Here is a 20,916-nt window from a genome sequence, read left to right on the forward strand (position 1 = left end):
TGGCTTTTAGTTTGTGTCATTTCATTTTTTAATATGAGATCATTCATTTGTTGTTGTAATAAAAGTGAAGCCTTGTGGAAGTTTCCTGCAGAATGAAAACTGGAAAACCTAAAGGAACATTTACTGGTGAACACTGGCATCTGGCGGTGATGGGCGGTACTACAGCTCACCGCTGATATTTATAACATCCTAAAAGTGTCTTGTCCATCCCTCATAAATAATTCATGACATGATGGATGTATTAAAGAAAGAGAAGGAGAAAAAGGGGAGAAAAGAAGACATGATGCCAGGCAGAGAGATGGAGAGAGTCCTCGACCACATGCAGGATTCACCTTGGAGGGATTCTCTGTTCTGCTTCCCTGACTTATATCACAGCAGCCCTCTCCTCTCTTTTTTTCCTGGCGTATAAATTGCTGATGCAGCCATTCTTAGTCTCTGTCCTGTCCTCTCATTGGCCCGGGAGGCTCATTACATGAATAATATCACTCCATGCTGCACAGCCACTTAGCTCATTATTAAAATCACAGCAGTCGTGAATAAACATGAGGTCGCTGCGTGGAAACACTCATTTAGTTTCATGATTTCAGGTGGAAGTTAAAAATGAGTGGCGATAGCTTCAATAACTGTTCATTCATTTCCAACGCTCAACTTCCAGCATGATAACCTCAGAGAGAAACTTCAAAAGGAAGCAGAGATATCTGGAACAGATCAGCGTTAGAGGATTTAAGGCTGGGCTCAGGGTCTTCAAAAATATATCTGTCTTCTCTCTAACTCAAACATTTACACACTACAGGACGTTATTTAATTATTCTAACAATTAGGGAAAGCCTGAACACCACCTCACCTGAACTTCCAGTTAAAATAATGGAAGTAAACAACAAAAACTTTGAACCTATTTATCAAACGCTCAGTCCAGTTGGTGCCGCTGATGCACTGCAAGATTATTTGTTGCAGCCAATCAAACATAGAAAAGTCTAATTTGCAGCGAGAAAAAAAACAGAAGTTGTGCTATGTTCGGTGAGTTCTTCCAACCGGGTGGAAAAAACATTCACTTTGCAGAGACTTGATCGGTCAAAATCTTCAGTTCTCTGTGACCAATTTTGTTTGAGGTACGAGTAAAACTAGATAAGAAATTTAGATGGTGTTGGTCTTTCTGTAGGTCCTGTGTTTGGAGGGCAGGCTCGATGGCATGTTGCATCTAAAGTCTGACACCAAAAATAAAAAAATAAAACTCCCACAATCTCAGCGTCCACGGAGGCTGGACGGAGGCTTCGTCCCCAGTGTCTCTGTCCAGAGGTTCGCGGCTTCAAGTGTCGAGCGAAGCGCATGAAGTGCGACTCATCGGTTCAAATGAAGAGGCATTTATAAGATAATTTTAGCTCAGCGCTGCCTCCTGATGAGGCTCCGGGAGGCTTTATCGGATCGCTTCGGTGTAAGGAGGTGTGCAATGACTCATATAAATCTAAGACGTCTGGCCTCATCTACTTGTTAGATTGGATATTAAAGTAAGTCATGATTTAATCCACATGTTTTAAGATCATTCTCACTGAAAAGAACTCTTGACTAACCCCATGTTCTGACACCGGGGCGAAATAGTTCAGGACAAGTTGACTTAGGGGCTGGGGCAGTACACAGCAGAAATCTGTAAATAGACTCTGTGTTTCTTAATGACTGAACTATACGGCGTGTTGCCAACCAATTTGTTAAGAAAGAAGAGCGCTATCTGTTTAGTCGGACTTGTTGCTGGTGTTTCCAGGTTCCGATGGAGAAGTGAAAAATCTAATATGTCAAAAAAAAGAGGAATGGAAAAACTACAGTTCAAATGATCAACAAATTCTCAATTACATCTCAGGTATTGGTTGATTGTTTCCAATTAAAAATCTCCTAAAGTTTCAATGGCAAACAGCTCCAGAGCAATATGCAGTTATCTGCATTACGTGTTTAAACAGACTCACACTTTTAGTGCTTTCTTTGTCACATTGAAATAACGCTCCTGTTTTGGAACATTCTCATTCTGGAAAATTGTCCAACCACAGAAACTTTAATATAAAATTCCATAACATGGATAGTGAGTGAACAATTAGCAAGATTGGTTTCTTTGTCTTGGTTTGTCTTAGTTTGTTCCACTTTTAAGCTGTGTATAAGAAGATGTCAGCATAATCGCCGCCTAACGTATGACTGGCTTGTACAATGTCTGTTGAATGGAAAGTGCTTCACTAGATTAAACGAATAATTGAAGTTATCTATTTGGAAAACTGAGACACGTCACTAGTCTTCAGCCAAGAGTCATGGTTGATATCAATTTATATGAGGATAAAAAAACGAGTTAATTTTACATTATTTCCAGGAAGAGAATGTTCATGATCTGAGGTTTAATAAATTATTTGTAATCGATTTTATCGTTTCAGTTATAGAGTTCAAGTTTTGTATTCTTTTTTTATTATTGATAAATTTATTTTAGTAATTATTATTTCACTTCCCATTTATTGTTGTTTTCAAATATTTCCTCTAGTTATCTGTGCGAAACATTTCATAATATTTTAAGCCAGACCAACCCACCCTTTGGGCGGTCAGTCTATTGATCACATTGATATTTCATGTACAAGATTGGTTTATCCATGTTAAATATAAGTATTAATGTAATGTAGCTGTTTTAGACATTATTCCTCACATTTAAAACCATATTTAAAGAAGATGGTTGAGTTTAATGAAGTTTAAAGACAGAAACTACTTTTTTAAGATAGACTTTTTTTTTATAATATTCATTTTTAATGAATCCAATCTTTTTTGTTTTTAGGGTTTGGAAGTTTCTGCGACTGAACTGCTAAAGATTTCTGGTACATGATTCTTGCTTCTATTACAGTCATATATTTTTTTTAAAGTGTCTTGTCCACCTAAAATAATTCATGATTCATGATGGATTATTTAAAGAAAAAATATTAGAAAAACAGGGAGAAAGGAGACAATCAGGCAGGAATGGAAGAGGAACATAAAAAGTTCCTCATGCTGTTCCTGATTAACACACAGTTTTCTTTCTCCTGGCGTAAATGTAGCAGCCACTAAAGCATGGACAGAGGAGGTCAGTTAAGAAATACCTCCAAGCGAGATTGCCATGATAAATCACAGTCTGTGAACTGGAGCTAAACATGATGGTCGGTGACAGTGAAGAAGAGCACGTAGGTTAAAAGGGTTAAATAATTCATGAATTAAAACAGTTATGAGTGGACTGATGCCTGAATGACAGCTGTTTCAGGTTGAACTCCTCAGATATTCTCAGATATGATAAAAACAATGTCAAGACACAGGAAACAGTTTAATTTAGGGTGCTCTGTCAGTTTGGATCCAATTAATTTCACTTTAAGCTGCAGGTTATTTTTATTTGAAGTTTGGACCACGTCATAACCAGATTCTAAAAAGAGAAAAATCATAAATTTGCTTATTTAATAAAAGACTTAACTTTGTTAGCATTAGCAGTACTACAGTATAGCTAGGGGACAGTAGCTGAGTCTTCTGAGTGAGTTTGCATGTTCTTCCTGTGTTCTCCGAGGTTCGGAGTTCTTCCGGTACTCCGGTTTCCTCCCACTCCAAAGTCTGCTCGTTGGCTTTTTTTTTCAGTCTAGATGATAATATTTTGATTAACGACTGAACCTGAAGTCCTATTTATATTGATTATTAGTTTATTAAATATTTTAAATCCTCAGAGAGAGTGGTTTTGTTTTCAAATTGAATTCATGATCACAAGGGCTGAAGTGGATCATTGTAATGAAGAATTAAGAAAGTCTTTGTAAAGTTTGCTCTAGGGGGATAAAGGGGAACGGATAGGACTGGTGGGGAGGAGGGTGTCATGTGACTCACTTTTTTAGCGGTGGTAGGAGATCTGGAGCCTCGGCCTCCCTGTAAGGTCTGGACGCTGATACTGCAGGAGAGAGAAAAGGAACAGGAGGAAAAGCCTTGAAAGAAAGGTACAAGACAAGGAAAGGATGCTATTGACAGGTAGACGAAAGATGGATGAAAAAGATCGAGGGGAAGAAACGCGAAAATACCTGGAATCAAAGATTTCACATGCAACTGAACATACAACATTATGCAACCAAGGTAAAACACTGAAACACTTCTGGTTTAGTACCACAAGGCTTCGTATCAGCTTCTGTTTTTATTGCCGCTTGACAAAATCTAAATAAGTAAATAAAATGTGACAATGCAAAATAAGTTTAAAATGTTCAAAGATCTAAGCTAAATACTTTAGCTTTCGTGTTCCATATTCTCTAAAGTTCCAATGGAAACTTCAGATGCCATTTTAAGCAGTTTGGCCGTGTCATACAAGGCTCATGTATGTTGATTGGTTTCTTTTGTATACTTATATAAATCAGCTCTGTTTATTCATTTTCTCGTAAATTAAACCACAAGTATAAACCATAATTAGATGGTTGAGTACAAAGGTTTGTTTTGACTTTGCTGTTATTTTTTATTTATCATTGCTTTGGTAAAATATTGACTAACGCAAACGTACTGGTTTAAATTCTTTCAAATGAAATTTATTGCTCATAATTAACTATCTCAATTTTAATAATTCTAGAGCTATGGAAGCTCGAAAGAATGAGGATATCTTCTGGGAAAAAAAAAGTGACCAGCTGGATTTCCGGGAAGAAGATGAGGTTTATAAGTCTGTCTAGTTTTTCGTTCAATTATGAAGTTTCAGTATGAAAATATATTATGATCATTTTTATCCTTTTATGGTTTCGTTTTGACATCTGTTTGATAGATGAAAAACGTTTAATAGGGGACCACATGATCAAGTCTATTATGGGGACACTACTACAGCATTTACATGTTACAAATTTTTTTCATAAATGATCATCTTAATGTAAATGTATGTGATTATACGACTTTTGTTTTAAATTTATTAACTAATTCTGAAATGTTGTGAACTTGACTGAATTACACACATTACTTAAATAAACATTTATTTTATCATATGTCTATGAAATGTGTGTTTACTTGTTGGATGTGTTTAAGCTTTTGTGCTTCTGCTGTTTAGATGTGTTGTTACTATTTCAGTAATGATTTCCTTTTTTAGTTTGTTTGTATTTCCTGTTTCCTGTGAGGCTAATCTACTCTAGAACCACTAAACATCAACAACGTGCGCGTATGCAGAATCATCTTCTCCTGCCGTTCACTGAGTAAACGCACTGTGTTTCACCGTGGAACCAGTATGCAGAAACACAAATATGACAATTCATTTAATAGTAGAAAAACAAAGCAGATTAATCATGTTGAGACCTCTGTAAAACCCGTTTGTGACAAGAAAATCAGGCCAAGAAAATTAATTAATATAATACAAACTTATACTACTGATGTCTGAATAAGCTATTCAAAGTATAACTGTCAATATTCTGGCATGAAACGATAAACATGTCCAAGACCAGAACAGTTTATTGGATTGGTTTGGAGTCTCTGTAATTCATTAAGCTGCGAGTTCATTTTATTTTGAAGTCTGGACCGTTTACAACAGATAAAAGAAAACAATCATGTGAGGAGTACTTTCTGATAATAAAGACATTAACAGTAGCTACTAGTAGTATCAGGATAGCTGAGGGCGGACGATGGCTTGGTCGTTCTGTGGTGGAGTGCTGTTCATCCCGTCTCTCCTGTAAGGTATTCCGGTACTGCACGGTTCCTCCCCTCCAAAACACTGCTGGTTTAATTTAGAAAATTGACTCTAAGTGTACTGTGAGCGAATGTTGTATGTCTCAGTGAGCCTGCGATGGCGGCGTCTTAGCCAGTTCCTCCACTCCATGATCCAGATGGGAGACCCAGGTGACCAGGAGAACAGGAGAAGCAGAGAGAACCAGTTAGCACACAGGAGTATCTGGACAGATGGGGCGCAATAATTGGGTGTTCATCGTAGTGTCTGCATGCTGTTTCAGAACATCGGGAACATTTAAAATTTTACTGTAACTCTATGGTTTGTATTTCTTAATTTTGATCGCAAGATGAGATTTGATGACGACTAAAACTAATATGAAGAGGAGAAGAGAACGAAGGGAGGGGAGAGGAGCATACTCACTTATTGCGGTGGCTGGTGGGATGCTCCTGGCGGTTTTAGGTCTGAGAGCTTTGCCAGGGAGTAGTGATAATGAACTGGAGGAAAAGCCTGAAAATTAAGAGGGAAAGTTGTTTGGACGTAGAGAAAGCCATATTAAAACGTATCCACTAGGAAGAAGCCGGGAACTCTGGACTCGTATTCCAGCAGCGAGAAACATTTATGCAAAAGCTGAAACGCTTGATAACTCTTTGTACAAGATGGTTTTAGAACCTTTTCAGCCCTGCACATTCAATAAGTGATTATGTTCGATTTTAGCAATGATAGTGTTATTTGTTTACGTTGGTTTATCTTTGTCCTACTCTGTGTCAGCAATCTTGTTGCTTTTTAAAAGTCTTGTTGGTCCCAAATTGTAAATAAGTTTTTTCTTGTACAAACGCTTCTCTTTATTTAGCTCATTATAAATCTTCCACAGTGACCAGTTTTCTTTATAGTAGAAAATAAAACAGATACATCGTGTACCACAAGGTTCTGACTTGTTTTTTTGTACGGTTTTGTGTTATGTAAATAACACGTTCTGGTTCTGCAACGATATGCTTATTCTCAAAACTAATTATGCCTCAGAACTAAAGACACATCAGAGAAGTGACACCAGAAATCCGGAAAATAAACAGTGCCACGTTTCCAATGGGTTTAAACTTTATTTCACATCTAACTCATGAAACCACAGATGATAACGTTTACTTGTACTGTTGTCTTGACAGATTAATGATTAAGCTTATACCGACGTTTACGTAGACACTAACAATTAAATGCTGTACCATTTAGTCTGATGAAAGATTTTCACCACGAATTCTGAGTTCTATTTATATGTCAAATCACCTCGGTCTAATCCCACTTCTATCATTGTTTTTCCATGTTCCTTCAAGTTTTAATGTGATGTTGGTAAATTTGTTTATGTTGTTAGATGAGTACATGCTCAATGTGGTTCTTACGGGTTTCTTCTGTCTAGTAGACAAACTCTCACTTCATAATCGTCTGACTCTGATCCAGACGTTTGACGACACTTTGTCACTAAAGTTAAACACAGCACTATCTAAATGCATGTAACTCTTACACAATACACTGATGTAATCATTGTGAGTCTATTTTATACTTTCCAGAACAAAACTTCCAGGCAGAGAGGTTCAGATTACTCTCCTGTTGTATTTCTTCAAAGACAAATATTAAAAACTGCAGATCTGATATATTAATAATTCTGTCACATTCCTTGCTGATAAATGAATACGACCACGGGTGAGTGTCGATGTCGTCTCTGTCCTCAGATCCTCTCTGAGCTGTCTACTCACTCTCAGAAATCTACACCTAACAACACAAAACACAATTTTTGATTGGAGAGCATCTGGAACTTAATGACTGTAACAGGTTAACACCTGTGGTCAGCTAGATGTTTTGACCAGATGTCCTGGTCGAGTGCTAAATCATCTCACGTTTTCTGACAGACAGGTAAATCATTAACTGTCCATGACAGTACACGTGTCCCTCTTCATCATTAAATCTGTTTACCATTAGAAAAGCATGTCCTCAGCTCTTCGAGTCTCCACTGAGCTCTGAGGCGGATACAGTCTTCATCCAGTCCTCCCACATCACAACCAACGGAAACCAGAGAACCACAGAACCATGAGAACCAAAATGACAGACCGTGACAGTTCAGAGGTGTAAGTTGATGTGAACGATTCACATCGGAAAACTTTAAACGAACTTCCTGTTAGATTATTTTCACATTTAATATGTCAATTCATGTACGCAAAATAACAAAAGATAATGAACTAATAACAAAAGCAAACAAAATTTGTTCATTGTTGTAGATTTCTCAGAGGTTTAAGTCTTAGGTACTTTGTAATCGTTAGATAATGCAATTCTGTCAGAATTTAGCTTATACTATCTTAGAGTTCTGAATGATTAACTGTGAGAACTCTCATCTGTTGTTACTACTATCGCGCTAATGGTCTATCCAGTCTGTGAAAACATTTAGTGACAAATCTGAAGTGAAATCTTTATTTTTAAACCTTTTTTTAGCCATGACTTGATTATAATATGTCATTAGCACATGACTTTATTTTTAGCTTGGTTTTCTTGTCACTGTGTGAGAATCTGTGAAGCATTTTGGCAAATGAAAAGTCTTCTCCATCTTGACCAGATCAGCTCTTATAAATTTGCACATGAGCCGTTAGTACATAAGTTATAAATTTAAAACATATTCTTAGACCAACTTGTTCTTTGAAGACTCAGTTATGGCTCTGGACGATATGTCAAAAATATGTCACAACAAAAAGAGCATTATGTATGAAATTTCACATCTCACATAATAAACTTCTGTCTGCACATATGTAATGCTCCACCGAGTTATCGTCAAATAAATAGATACGTGCCTTCTAGAAGAGAAATCACTCATGATCAAAGCCAGGATGAGGTAACAATGGGATTATGTTCTTGTTTAGGACCTAGTAATGTGAATCAAATCACTGATGAGAAAGCTTCTAAATTTTACTGTTCGTGATGACAGAAGTAACGCTGATTACAGACTCAACCAGCACTTACAATTTGACTAATAGATGCTCCACCTTAAATCATTGACGTCTTACACATACATGGTAACTGTGGTGATATTTATATTGTCCAAAACAAAATCTTCAGGAAGCAATTCAATCATACTACTAGTTATCTTCAAATTAAAATAAACCTGCAGTGAATTAAACCTTCCGCACTTCAAATAATCAATAATCCCACTGGTGAGGCTCTATGATCCAGCTGAGATTACTCTCAGCACAATACTTCAGTCTTCTCATAACTCACCATGACATACACCCAGTCCTTTGATTCAGAGCATCCGACCTGTCTGGTTTACACCAGGGTCAAATAAAATGTAAACTCTGTGAACAACTCCACGTCTACGAATAGGAATTTACATTAGACATAAGCCACCTGTTGTTTGCAGTCTCGTCTGGCCTGTAGATATCTTCTACAGGTCCATCCAATTCATCCGAAAATTACGATCACTGATGTCAGACCTCTCTCCACATTCCATTTCGAGAAGCCAAGCTTTGACGAGCTGCGTTAGATAACTGGTTTAGTAGGTCATGGTTCAAGCATTACACCGTTTTTATTTTACTCATTAGATACACTTCTTTGTTGCTCGACAGTTTGTAATTTACTGACTAACATGTTCGTGACCTTACTTAATCTTGAGCGCTTATATACAATCTTACGCTTATGGGTTGTTAGAAGATTTGTTTAGTATTAGTATGTTTATAAAATAGTAAATCTTTTATTTAAACTTAGCTCAATGACTTTTTTATTTGAATCATGCTTTTCACGCAAATTGATCTGTTTGCAACTTGAATGAAGCTAATTGGAAGTGAAATGTTGCCTGGAAAGTTTGATGATTTAGGACATAAGCTTAATCTTACCTCTATATAATGAATGAAGTTTGCTGAGCTGAACTAAAACGACTGATTCATCTGAATGAATCCGTTTAGGTGCTAAAAGGAAACTCCTATAAGCTGCTCCTATAATGTGATTCAGACAGGATGTAAGAAATATGCATTTTATTATTATTACGTCACATTAAAGTGTAGTTTGTCATCTCATATTGTAGCATCAGGCAGCTAACGGCTTAAATTCTGTTAAGGAAACGATGTTCTAGTTCCTGTTTATAGTCGACTGACTTTTAATCCATCTGTGTGATATGTTCATAGCAGCTCAGTCAGTCATTGTGTTTATGTGTATATGTATAAATTGTCATTGTTGTTAATATCAAAACATCATTATTATGATCATTTATCACATGAAGTGTTTTGTAGTATTTGTAGTGAGTCAAAAAACAATCTACTACTAAGAAAATACAGAAATGTTTTACTGCGAGAAGGAGGTTATAACTTAAGGGGTAGATTTAATTTCCATGAATAAACTTGTTATTTGAGGCTTCCTCTTATCCGTCTTCAGATCTGAGAGAAGTGTTAAATAAATAACTGAATTGATAATAATGAATATGAAGAGCTCTCCATGCTGTCTGACGCTGAGACTCAAACCCACCGCCGTGCAGAGAGGCGTCCTCCGGGAGGTCCACGTCCAGCATGAGGTCATCATCTCCCAGATCACACGAGTCCAGGTTGTTCAAGATGTCCTGAAAGACACAGGAATTCCGGTTCAGTTCAGGTCTGTGGTAAAACCTGGATCTAAAAATAAATAAATAAACCAGCTACAGCACTCTGCTGCCATCTGCTGTTCATTCTAGGTCTCACAACTCTGACAAAACATTAGGCACGGCCGTTATGTTTATTGAACGAAAGCATCTTCACACACTTTTCAGATTCATCCCTCGGGTCAGATCAGATCCTCTAAGGGCCGGGTTTGGTCCCCGGGCCGTAGGTTTGACAACCCTGGTTTAAAGGAACTGAATCAAAGGTCAAATGATAGAGAATCCTGTTATCTGCTCCTAGAGTCTAGAGCCATTATTAGAGACTCCTCTCTAGTTTTAATGTTTTAATTGTGGAATAATTTCAGTTTTCTGACCAGTTCAAAGAAATCTCTTCCTAAAATCATGTTCCCCATTATTCATTTATCTGTGCATTAACTTATGTTTAAATATCTTTTATTATGTCACTATATATACACACACATGCATAGATTTCTTCTTTTATTTTCTCTGTGCTTTTCAAATGTTCCCACACTGTGATAAACGTGACATTATCTGAACTAGCTATTTAGCTATTAATAGATATTTAAAACCTCAACCTCCTGAGACCTGAGCTTTAGTTTTCTAGGTATTTGCTATTTGAGATCAGTAGGACCCAACAACTATAAATATTAAGCATCATTGATGAACAGGAAGTAGTTTTTTGGAAAAAATTATTTCCTCCATGTCACCAATATGTAACAAAATATAAAACTCAACGTGGTTTTGCAAAGATGAACTGCAAATAATGAAATTCAGAAGTCTTCAGACGAGTTTTTGCTAATTAGTGAAGTCATAGCTCGTTACTGTTGATAGAATGCATCATATTAAACTAGAAAAGTTAATAGACATAAATAAACAGGTTTCAACTGTAAATTTTGTGAGATTTTGCACATCTTTGTTACGTGATCAGCTGCAGAATGAATCCACTGAAATGATGCCGTCGTGTTTTTACACCAACTAGTACCTAGTTATGAGGATAAAAGTTTAAATGAAGCAGAATAATCTGCCACAAACCTAAAACTTAACGTCCCCATATGAGGACGCAGGGTCTCAGGATGTGTTTTCTCCGCCAGGTTAAATTCCAGAGCAGGTGAGCGACCGGTCTGGGTGGAGGGGATTCATTAATTAGACCCTGGAGGGCCACCGTAGTGCTAACAGTGTATGGAAACTCTGCATGAAGGTTATTTCATCTGCAGTGTCTGTGATGAACAGATGAGACACAAGAGGGCGCCAGAGAGCTGAGAAACACAGACACACAACCAGTGAATCCGTCAACGCAACCATCTCTGAATGTTACCAAGACCAGAGAGAAGAGGACCCAGCTGGACCTGGTCCTTATACGGGGGACAGGGGGGAGCAGGTCCAGCTGGGTCCAGATATCTGGGACAAACAAACCGGACCAGAGACTGAAGAGACGAGAAGGGACGGAGCAGACGGTACTAAGTACCTTTAACATGTATAAACTACGACTGTGCTCCTGTTTCAACTCTGCTGTGGCTGGTGTGTGTAGAGTGATGTGTTCATGGTGTGTAGAGTGTTGTGTTCTTGGTGTGTAGAGTTCTTGGTGTGTAGAGTGTTGTGTTCTTGGTGTGATGTGTTCTTGGTGTGTAGAGTGTTGTGTTCTTGGTGTGTAAAGTGTTGTATTCTTGGTGTGTAGAGTGTTGTGTTCTTGGTGTGTTGTGTTCTTGGTGTGTAAAGTGTTGTATTCTTGGTGTGTTGTGTTCTTGGTGTGTAAAGTGTTGTATTTTTGGTGTGTAGAGTGTTGTGTTCTTTGTGTGTGGTGTTCTCGGTGTGTAGAGTGTGTTCTCGTTGTGTTCTTGGTGTGTAGAGTGTTGTGTTCTTGGTGTGTAGAGTGTTGTGTTCTTGGTGTGTTGTGTTCTTGGTGTGTAGAGTGTTGTGTTCTTGGTGTGTTGTGTTCTTGGTGTGTAGAGTGTTGTGTTCTTGGTGTGTTGTGTTCTTGGTGTGTAGAGTGTTGTGTTCTTGGTGTGTAGAGTGTGTTCTTGATGTGTAGAGTGTTGTGTTCTTGGTGTGTTGTGTTCTTGGTGTGTAGAGTGTTGTGTTCTCTGTGTGTTGTGTTCTTGGTGTGTAGAGTGTTGTGTTCTTGGTGTGTAGAGTGTTGTGTTCTTGGTGTGTTGTGTTCTTGGTGTGTAGAGTGTTGTGTTCTTGGTGTGTAGAGTGTGTTCTTGATGTGTAGAGTGTTGTGTTCTTGGTGTGTTGTGTTCTTGGTGTGTAGAGTGTTGTGTTCTTGATGTGTAGAGTGTTGTGTTCTTGCTGGGTGTGTTCTTGGTGTGTAGAGTTCTTGGTGTGTGGTGTTCTTGGTGTGTTGTGTTCTTGGTGTGTAGAGTGTTGTGTTCTTGGTGTGTTGTGTTCTTGGTGTGTTGTGTTCTTGGTGTGTAGAGTGTCTTCTTGGTGTGTAGAGTGTTGTGTTCTTGGTGTGTAGATTGTTGTGTTCTTGGTGTGTTGTGTTCTTGGTGTGATGTGATGATAAATACATAGAATTCCCAGTTAGAACAGAGTAAGGATCCTATAAAACCTATAAAATAATTAAAGTTACAATGTAAAATTATTTATTACCTACATGTCTATAAAATTATTTAAATTACAGTGTAACAATAAAATGATTAAATCTGACAGTTTTACATTGTTTTCTCGAGGTCATGATATATTTGAGATTTAATATTTAATTTGAGAGATTTCTGTCATACGTGAGCTTCCACGTCTACTGATGGATGCACTTAACATTAATAATAATATAATAATAATATAATAATCATAGTAGCCTTGTGTCATAGGTCTACTGTAAGGTGAGCTGAAAACTTTCTCCTGAGAAAAGTAGATCAATAACTTGAGAAAACAGAATAAATCATTAACTCGCGATCGCGGCACAACAAAGGAAACGATATGAACTTATGACCACGTCCATAAAGATAGAAATGATTTAACAGATCATTTACAAGGTTAAAGAGATAAATAAGATTTAAAGATGGCGTCAGAGGCTCTGATGGTTTCTGATGGTTTCTCTTCCTACTGATCTCCATGAAAACAAAACCCTGAACCCAGAAACCGGCCTCAAGTGAAGCCAGAGCCGACGCTACTGGAATATTAAACACCTCCTTTCTTCCTCTCGTATTCAGAATTAAATGAAAAGATTTAGCCGTAAACTCTCTGATCAGATGACAACTCAACGGAGGAAACACTGTTGACTGCTGCGTGCAGCGCCTCCTGCTGGCGGGAGGACATTTACTTCAGGATCGGTAACGAGTCCTCGGCTGATTTATTCCTCCACACTCAACGATAATTATCAGCATTTCATTCGTTTCATCGATTTGATTAATTATTAATGAGGACATTAGAGTCAGCATTAAATAACAAAATAAGCATTTAAACTTTTACCAAATGATTCTTATTAGATTTATTCAGTGTAAAAAGTTCAGATGATTTTTTAATCATCATCAATAGTGTTGAGTGATTTAACATCTTTAGCATCTTTAACATCCTTCCTTCCTTTCCTCCCCTTTTCATTCCTTCCACACTTCCTTTGCTTCCTTCCTCCTTCCCTTATTTCCTTCCTTCATTCGTTCTTTCCTCTCTTTCTTACTTCCTCGCTTCCTTCCCTTAGTGTGTGACTAGCTCCGCCCAGCTCGGCCCCTCCCCCTGTGATAATAAACCCCACCCACCCCCAGACTGAAGACCTCCCTGTTTTAAAGTCGCTCTTCCTTACGATGCTGTTGAGGTCGGAGTCGAAGCTCCCGATGTGGTGGGTGGTGTTGCCGTCTGTGTGGATGGAGGCGGTGGTGGCGGCGCCCCCCAGTGGTTCCAGACCCTCCTCGTCCCACATGTAGGTCCCCCCAGATCCACAGCTGTCGGAGGGGGACAGGTCCAGGGAGGAGCCGCCCTGCAGAGAGAGGTTCACCGTCCATCCGTCAGTCTGACTGTGAACCTTAAACCCTGAAGATACCGGCACCGGTTTGTTTCTCGTACCTGGTCGTGGTCGTCGGGTTGACTGGAGCGTCTCCGGTGGGACAGTCTGTTGAGGCGATGCTCTCCTCGTCCCCCTGGACACAGTCAGGACGGTTTAAAGCGGTTCACCTCGTTTCCTGATCTCAACAATAATCCAGTCTGACTCACCTCCAAGCCTCACGTCGGCCCAGTCCACACCGTCGTCCAGGAAACACAGCCCGGTTTCCTTGGCAACCCCGTTCACCGTCATCTTGTCGTCGCTGTCGAACCTGGCGCAGGATTGGTCGAGGCCCGAGTCGTCTTCATCGTTTTTGGATGAGAGCAGAAGAATCCCGACGCCTCCGTTACCTGCAACGAGTTCAACAGGCTTCAAACAACAGGCACCAAGCAGCTGGATTTAACTCCTCCCCCTCACCCTCAGCTCCTCCTACCCAGGTTGTCGAAGTCGTCCATGTACTCCTGACTGGTGTCGTTTCTCTCCAGAGAGGAGGTGGAAGACAGGGACATGTCCTCCAGCGTCTCCCCCACGATCGACACCTCTCCCTGGGAGACAGGGAGCCCCCCCACCTCTGGAGCATCAGGAGTGATTTCTACAGGAGGAGAGGAGGAGACGCAGTCAGAGGAGGAGGAGGAGGAGAGGGAGAGAGGATGATGAGGGGAGGATGAAGAGGGTGAGGGAGAGGAGGAGGAGGAGGAGGAGGAGGGAGAGGAGGAGGGAGAGGAGGAGGGGGGAGAGGAGGAGGAGGCCCTATCACCTCCAGAATGAATGGAGTAAGCGGATGAAAATGAACCTGGGCTGTTTTCTGTTGACGGCGTCTCCACCAAGTTCCTCCTCCCATTCAGTCCTCCCCTCACTTCCTGGTCTGAACCTCTCTCATTGGCCGCCGACACCCGGAGGGGGCGGGACTGCTTGATGAGTGACGGGCGTGACAGCCTGTAGCTGATGCCGCTGGGCTTGGAGGCGGAGCCGAGGCTGGGTAGGAGGGGCTTCTTTAAGGCGGATGGAGGCAGGAGGGAGGAAAAGACGCCTCCACCATTAGCTCCTCCCTCCTGTGTGTGGATGGGGCTGGATCTGGATCTGGGTGGGGCTTTGGGGGGGCGAGGGAGGGACAAGGCGGGGGTGAGGGTGGGGGAGGGCTGACGTTGGACCTGGTTGAGGCTACGCGATCGAAGCCGATCGCTCTGCGTCAGCGGGACGGACGGAGCTGAGCCCAGGTTGTCGCTGGAGAAAGAGCGACCGGCTCGGGTTTTGCTCTGTCCCGGTGAACCGGATTGAGATCCTGAACCGGAACTGGGTCTGAAGCCACGGGCAAAACTCTGAGGGCGCCTCAGAGAGCTGCCGGTCCGTGGTCCGGATCCAGGGACGGCGTTGGGGCCGGAGAGCTTCGGTCTGGACGCGGCCGCTTGGCTCGGTTTGGAGAACGGAGACAGGCTTTTAGAGACGGGAAGAGTTCTGGGGCTGGACTGAGGAGAGGAAGATGAGGAGGAGGATGATGTCACAGGCTGCTGGGGGAGGCCACGCCCCTTTCCAGGAGAGGAAGCAGTGGGTCGTTTGGTCTCGCGTGGTGACGGCCGCTGGGAGTAATACTGATGAAAGCCACCGCCGTTCCCGACCTTTCCTCTCCTCGCCTCCTTCTCCGTTTCCCCTCCCTCCATCCTCCATTTTTGAAAAGAACCCGGGACTCTGATGAAGCCGTTCTGTTTAGCGGCGGCGGCGGCGGAGGGCGTCGTCGCTGTCGAGGAGCCGCTGACCCCCTCTGGTCCGGGGTGATGGTAGAACCCGTTGGTGAGTCGAGTGCTGGGAAGCGTCTGAGATTTGGGTCGAGAGCCAAACTTGGGCAGCCGAGACACCATGGTGGGCATGGCGGGAGGGTTGGTGAGAGGAGGGGCTGACATCAGACCCCGCCCACTTCACCATGGAGACAACAAGAGATGAGCTAAACGGGAAGGAGAGAGAAAAAGACGAGGTTAATGACTCCAGACGCTCCTGCAGAGACTTGAAAAACCTGCACAGAAACTACAAAAAATACAAAAATAAACCTCAACACCTGGATGTAACTGAGCTCATAGTCCAGAGCCTCCAGGTGGATCATTAGTTCAACAAGTTATTTATGAGCAGCTTCTCATTTCTTCACCAACCATGTGTAAAGACACATGGAGGAGATGTTAGTCTGGTGGAGAAGATGTTAGTCTGGTGGTGGAGGAGATGTTAGTCTGGTGGAGGAGTTGTTAGTCTGGTGGAGGAGGAGATGTTAGTCTGGTGGAGGAATTAGCGGGTGGGGGAGTGTTAGTCTGGTGGAGGAGTTGTTAGTCTGGTGGGGAGTGTTAGTCTGGTGGAGGAGGAATGTAGTCTGTGAGAGATGTTATCTGGTGGAGGGAGAAGATGTTAGTCTGGTGGAGGAGAGATGTTAGTCTGGTGGTGGAGGAGATGTTAGTCTGGTGGAGGAGATGTTAGTCTGGTGGAGGAGATGTTAGTCTGGTGGAGAAGGGTCTGGAAATAATCATTGGCTGCATCAAGCAGAGGAAACATCTAGAAACTACTGAAACTGGCTTAAGACCTTTATTCCAGACTGGAAGGACAGTGGAGAACCATGGTTCTACCAGGAAGAAATAAATCCTGATTGATGGAGAAACGTTTGGAAGAAAAGCAGCAGTAGAACTCAGGGCTGTGTTTAATAGTGGAAGGAAGAGCTTTTCACACCATGGACAATGTGAAGGGAACTCAAGGGACTGAACAGAAAACCACTGATCAGGGAGGACAACCGGGAAAAAAAGGCTCCAATCTGATAGAGAGCAGCACAAAGACTCTGGAGACATGGGGGGAGGTGTGAAAGAGTGACACAGTAGAAGCTTCTTATTGAACCAGTAACACAGAGAATGATGCTAGAGTCAAAGCTGAAAGAGCTCCGACCAGATGTTAGTGTGCCACGTTCTTTTGGCCCGGTAGCGTATAATCACCGTCCTGAGGGAGGGTAAAACTCCTGAGAGCTGGTGATTAACAGCTGAAAACATGTAGCATCTGGTCTGATCTGCAGCTTCAGCGCCGCAGGCTCAGCTCAACGTTTAGAGGCGCCACGCCCACAACTACAACAATCAGCTGTCCCTGAACTCATCACATAATTATGACTGCTCCCAGGAACATGAGCGAATAAAAACCACAACAGAACCAAGTCTGAACAGGTTTTAAATCTCAAAGTGTCACCAGAAAAAAATAAAACCATAAAAGACTGAACCCACAACTTAATAAAAACACGAAAGCATAAAACCAGGTCTGGTTCTGTTCTGGACTGTGACACGATAGAATCCGATAAAATATTAAACTGGTGCAATGAACATGTGTCAACTAGCAGCTGTTATCATAGAAAGAAAACTAGCTTAAAGGCACGTAGCTTAGCAGTCTGGGCTCTAGAGTCCAGGTGTGACCCCCCCCCCCCCCGTTGCCCTGCAGTCTCACCACATGGTGCTGAAGCAGACAGATGAAAAGAGCAAGTCTTTTGTCCGCCCAAGGCCACCGTACCCTCAGTCAAGGCTGAGCATCACAAGCTCCTCTGGATTCAAACAGCTGATGATGAAGACGTGTGATAGATGAGGAACTTGTGATTTCAGTGTGAGAGAAACAGAACAAGTTTATTTTTATAAGATCATCTGGTGGCCTGCAGGGCGCAGAGGTTACGTGACGCCTCGAAGAAGAGATGAGAGAAAGATGCTGAGTCACCGTCACAAGGAAAAAATGTCTTGCAAAACCTATGATCCTGACATATCTGAGGAGGAAGGAAGGAAGGAAGGAAGGAAGGAAGGAAGGAAATCTCTTGCATAACCGAGTAAATCAGAATCTAATTAGTTCAGACATCTTTCTCTCTATCTCTCTATCTATCTGTCTATCTTCATGTGTGATGATGTGAACACATCACTGCTGGGGTCAAAGTGTGGACGTGATCCGGTTTCGTGCTGAGGTCATAGGTGGCTGTAGACCATAGAACATCACGTCCAGTAAAATCTGCTGCGATGAGTCAGCTGACTTCCAGCCTCTGGCTCTGAGCCACCGAGTCCATTTGAATTAATGAATGATCAGCGGCTCAAGTCAAACGACTGTTTAATGGAAACTCTTCAATCAGAACAACACAGAGAAAACAACAGCTGAGTCCTACGTTCACTGTCCTCAACGCACAACATGGAGATTAATCCGCCACTGAAAGTAGTCCTCATTATTCATCTCAGATTAGCTGGAGCCACATATTCACCATGAGTCCGTCCTCCCTCTTATGTTCTCATTCAACTCTTCAGACTTTCATTCAAACATGAACCGTCATAGAAACCCTGTTTGTCTGCAGCCAACAGCTTTTATTTTCACATTCTACACATATTTCCTTTAATAGTTGATTAAAACCTGTTTGTTTAATAATAACATTGAACAGTTTCTATTATTAGTCCACGAAAATGTTCCAAAACCAACCAACACATTTTGAGTTTGATATAATTTATTTGCCTTGGCAGCAGGATGACATCATACTAAACTCACTAAAGTTAGCATAACAGCATGTTAGCATTAGCATCCCCTAGCAGCAGGTAGAGTCTTGTAGCTTTAACAGTTTAGCATCGTAGCTCAATAGGTCAGATTAAAAATAATAACAGGGATTTTTCAAAATAAACCTTTAGTCTTTAAGACATTTAGATTTTTAAACATTTCGACCTTTAAAGGTCTAAGAGTCTAGACTTTAAAGCTTTTAGACTTTTAGACCTTTAGACGTGTATGACGAGTATTCTGGGGAATATTCTGAACAGTTTTCCTCATTGTGTTGAACTGATGCTATAATAATAACAACACACATTTACATAAAGCAGCATCTATGAAAACCAACATGTTGGTGAAAGATTTACAAACTAAGACAGGATGTTTTTAAAAAAACAGTGCGATTAATTTGCAATTATTGGAATAAATTTCATTCACTAATAAACAAATGGATTCAGTGTAAAATGTGGTTTGGACACCGTGAGCCTGTAAAGACAGAGTACGACGTTTGACACTGAGCACCAGGCTGAACTCATGTGGCCACGGCTCCAAACGGTGGATTTAAATGAGATTAATGATCCGTTTAAATGAGCCAGACAGGACGACAACCCTGAGAGTTGCTTACGTGTTGGGACGTCGACAGCTGAGTTATGGATAGAGACGTGGAGCCGATGCTTCCGAGCTTACGAGTCACTTTCACTAATGGAGTCGAGCCGGAGCAGCGGAGCGTCACATCCACACGAAGCAAACAGCTAAACCTGGAGGAAACACGGCGGCTAAATTCACCTGAGCAAATAACTGGATTTGAGCCAAACCGTCACACGTGTAAACAGCCTCCGGAGTCGGACAGAAATCCAGAATAACACGTAGCTCGATGCATCTCCGCTCAGAGGCTGATCTCCAGTCAAACGTGGAGCAACGCACTCAGGACATTTAATAAGGTGTTTGAGTGAGAAGCTAATGAGGAGCTGGTTCATACAGGCAAACTACAGGGGGCGCTAATTTTCTCCAGACATTAAAAGACAGACGAGACATCTGAGGTTTGTTTCTGATATATTACTATGACCTCCCTCCTCCTCCTCCTTCTCCTGCTCCTCCTCCTCCTCCTCCTGCTCCTGCTCCTGCTCCTGCTCCTCCTGCTCCTCCTCCTCCTCCTCCTCCTCCTCAGCTGATGTCTTCACGCTCTGATTCTCTGCTCACTGAGCCGAGATGAATCGAGGGCATGAAGCTAAAAAGCCAGAAAAGGTCAACGCCATCCATCTGTGTGCTCCGTCTTCTATCAGCCACAACATTAAAACCACCATCACAGATGATCCACGTACAGAGTTTATCTGAGTCCTGGATTTTATTTTCATTTCATGTCATTGACAGCACCTAAAGAGCAGAATCATCAGCACAATGTTGTTTGAAACGTGCAAAAGTATTTCAGGCTCATTATGAGACCACTGCAAAGTAAATTAGACCCTGTTGGGTCAGTAGGATTAAACCTGTATGGGAGACACTGCTATAATAACCTGATAATCTGAGCATGAGTCAGGGCTGCAGCTAAGACTTATTATTATTATTATCATCATCATTATTATTATTATTATTAATCTGATGCAGCATCTACTTCGGATCATGAACTCGCGCCGTCGTCACGGTCAATTTATTTATGTCTAAAGCTTTTTAACAACAACAACAACAACAACCAGCGTCGACCGAAGGCCTGATCGATAAAAACATACGTAGACAACTCAGAGACAAAGACAGAGAGGACGAGGCTAAAATAATTAAACACCAGAGAACAGAAATAAGTTTTTAGAAGATAAGATCAGATTTAACTGATTTAAAGCTGCAGGAAAAGACACGTCAGATAAAATACAAATAGAATAAGATAAGAGAGAAACATGTGAGGAGTAAATATTTCTAGTTGCTGCATCCATGTGACTAAGAGGTTAGAAATAAACTAAAGTAAATGAAGGTAAAGGTTAAAGTGGTGGAGGAGAGATTTAAAAACAGGACGTGATCAGTTTATAATGAAATAATAGAAAGATGAGAAGATCCTTTAACTTTAAATCAGTTCTTCTGAATTGGTTTCTGGGCACAAACGTGCTGCAGATCTTTTTGTTTCAGATCATTATCGGCCGTCGTGTCCACGCTCAAACATGTGAGATGTGAGGT

The 20,916-nt window shown here is 41.3% G+C and overlaps 1 protein-coding gene across 2 annotated transcripts in view; it reads right to left on the reverse strand.

Annotated features, from left to right (window-relative positions):
* Positions 1–9,673: 9,673 nt before the first annotated feature.
* LOC125022390 (serine-rich coiled-coil domain-containing protein 2-like) overlaps positions 9,674–20,916 on the reverse strand; it is a 16,318-nt gene continuing 5,075 nt past the window's right edge. Inside the window, exons 2-7 of one of the 2 annotated variants that reach the window (XM_047609022.1) lie at positions 15,035–16,180; positions 14,675–14,833; positions 14,412–14,591; positions 14,265–14,338; positions 14,005–14,178; positions 9,674–10,229 (exon numbers count right to left, since the gene is read on the reverse strand). In XM_047609022.1, coding sequence (XP_047464978.1) covers positions 10,035–10,229; positions 14,005–14,178; positions 14,265–14,338; positions 14,412–14,591; positions 14,675–14,833; positions 15,035–16,139 — 1,887 coding nt within the window. In that variant the 5' untranslated portion in view covers positions 16,140–16,180 and the 3' untranslated portion in view covers positions 9,674–10,034. The remainder of the gene's footprint in view (positions 10,230–14,004; positions 14,179–14,264; positions 14,339–14,411; positions 14,592–14,674; positions 14,834–15,034; positions 16,181–20,916) is intronic. The other variant, XM_047609021.1, reaches the window with a different exon arrangement.

The sequence above is a fragment of the Mugil cephalus genome, chromosome 16, assembly GCF_022458985.1.
Source record: "Mugil cephalus isolate CIBA_MC_2020 chromosome 16, CIBA_Mcephalus_1.1, whole genome shotgun sequence".
Lineage (NCBI taxonomy): Eukaryota > Metazoa > Chordata > Actinopteri > Mugiliformes > Mugilidae > Mugil > Mugil cephalus.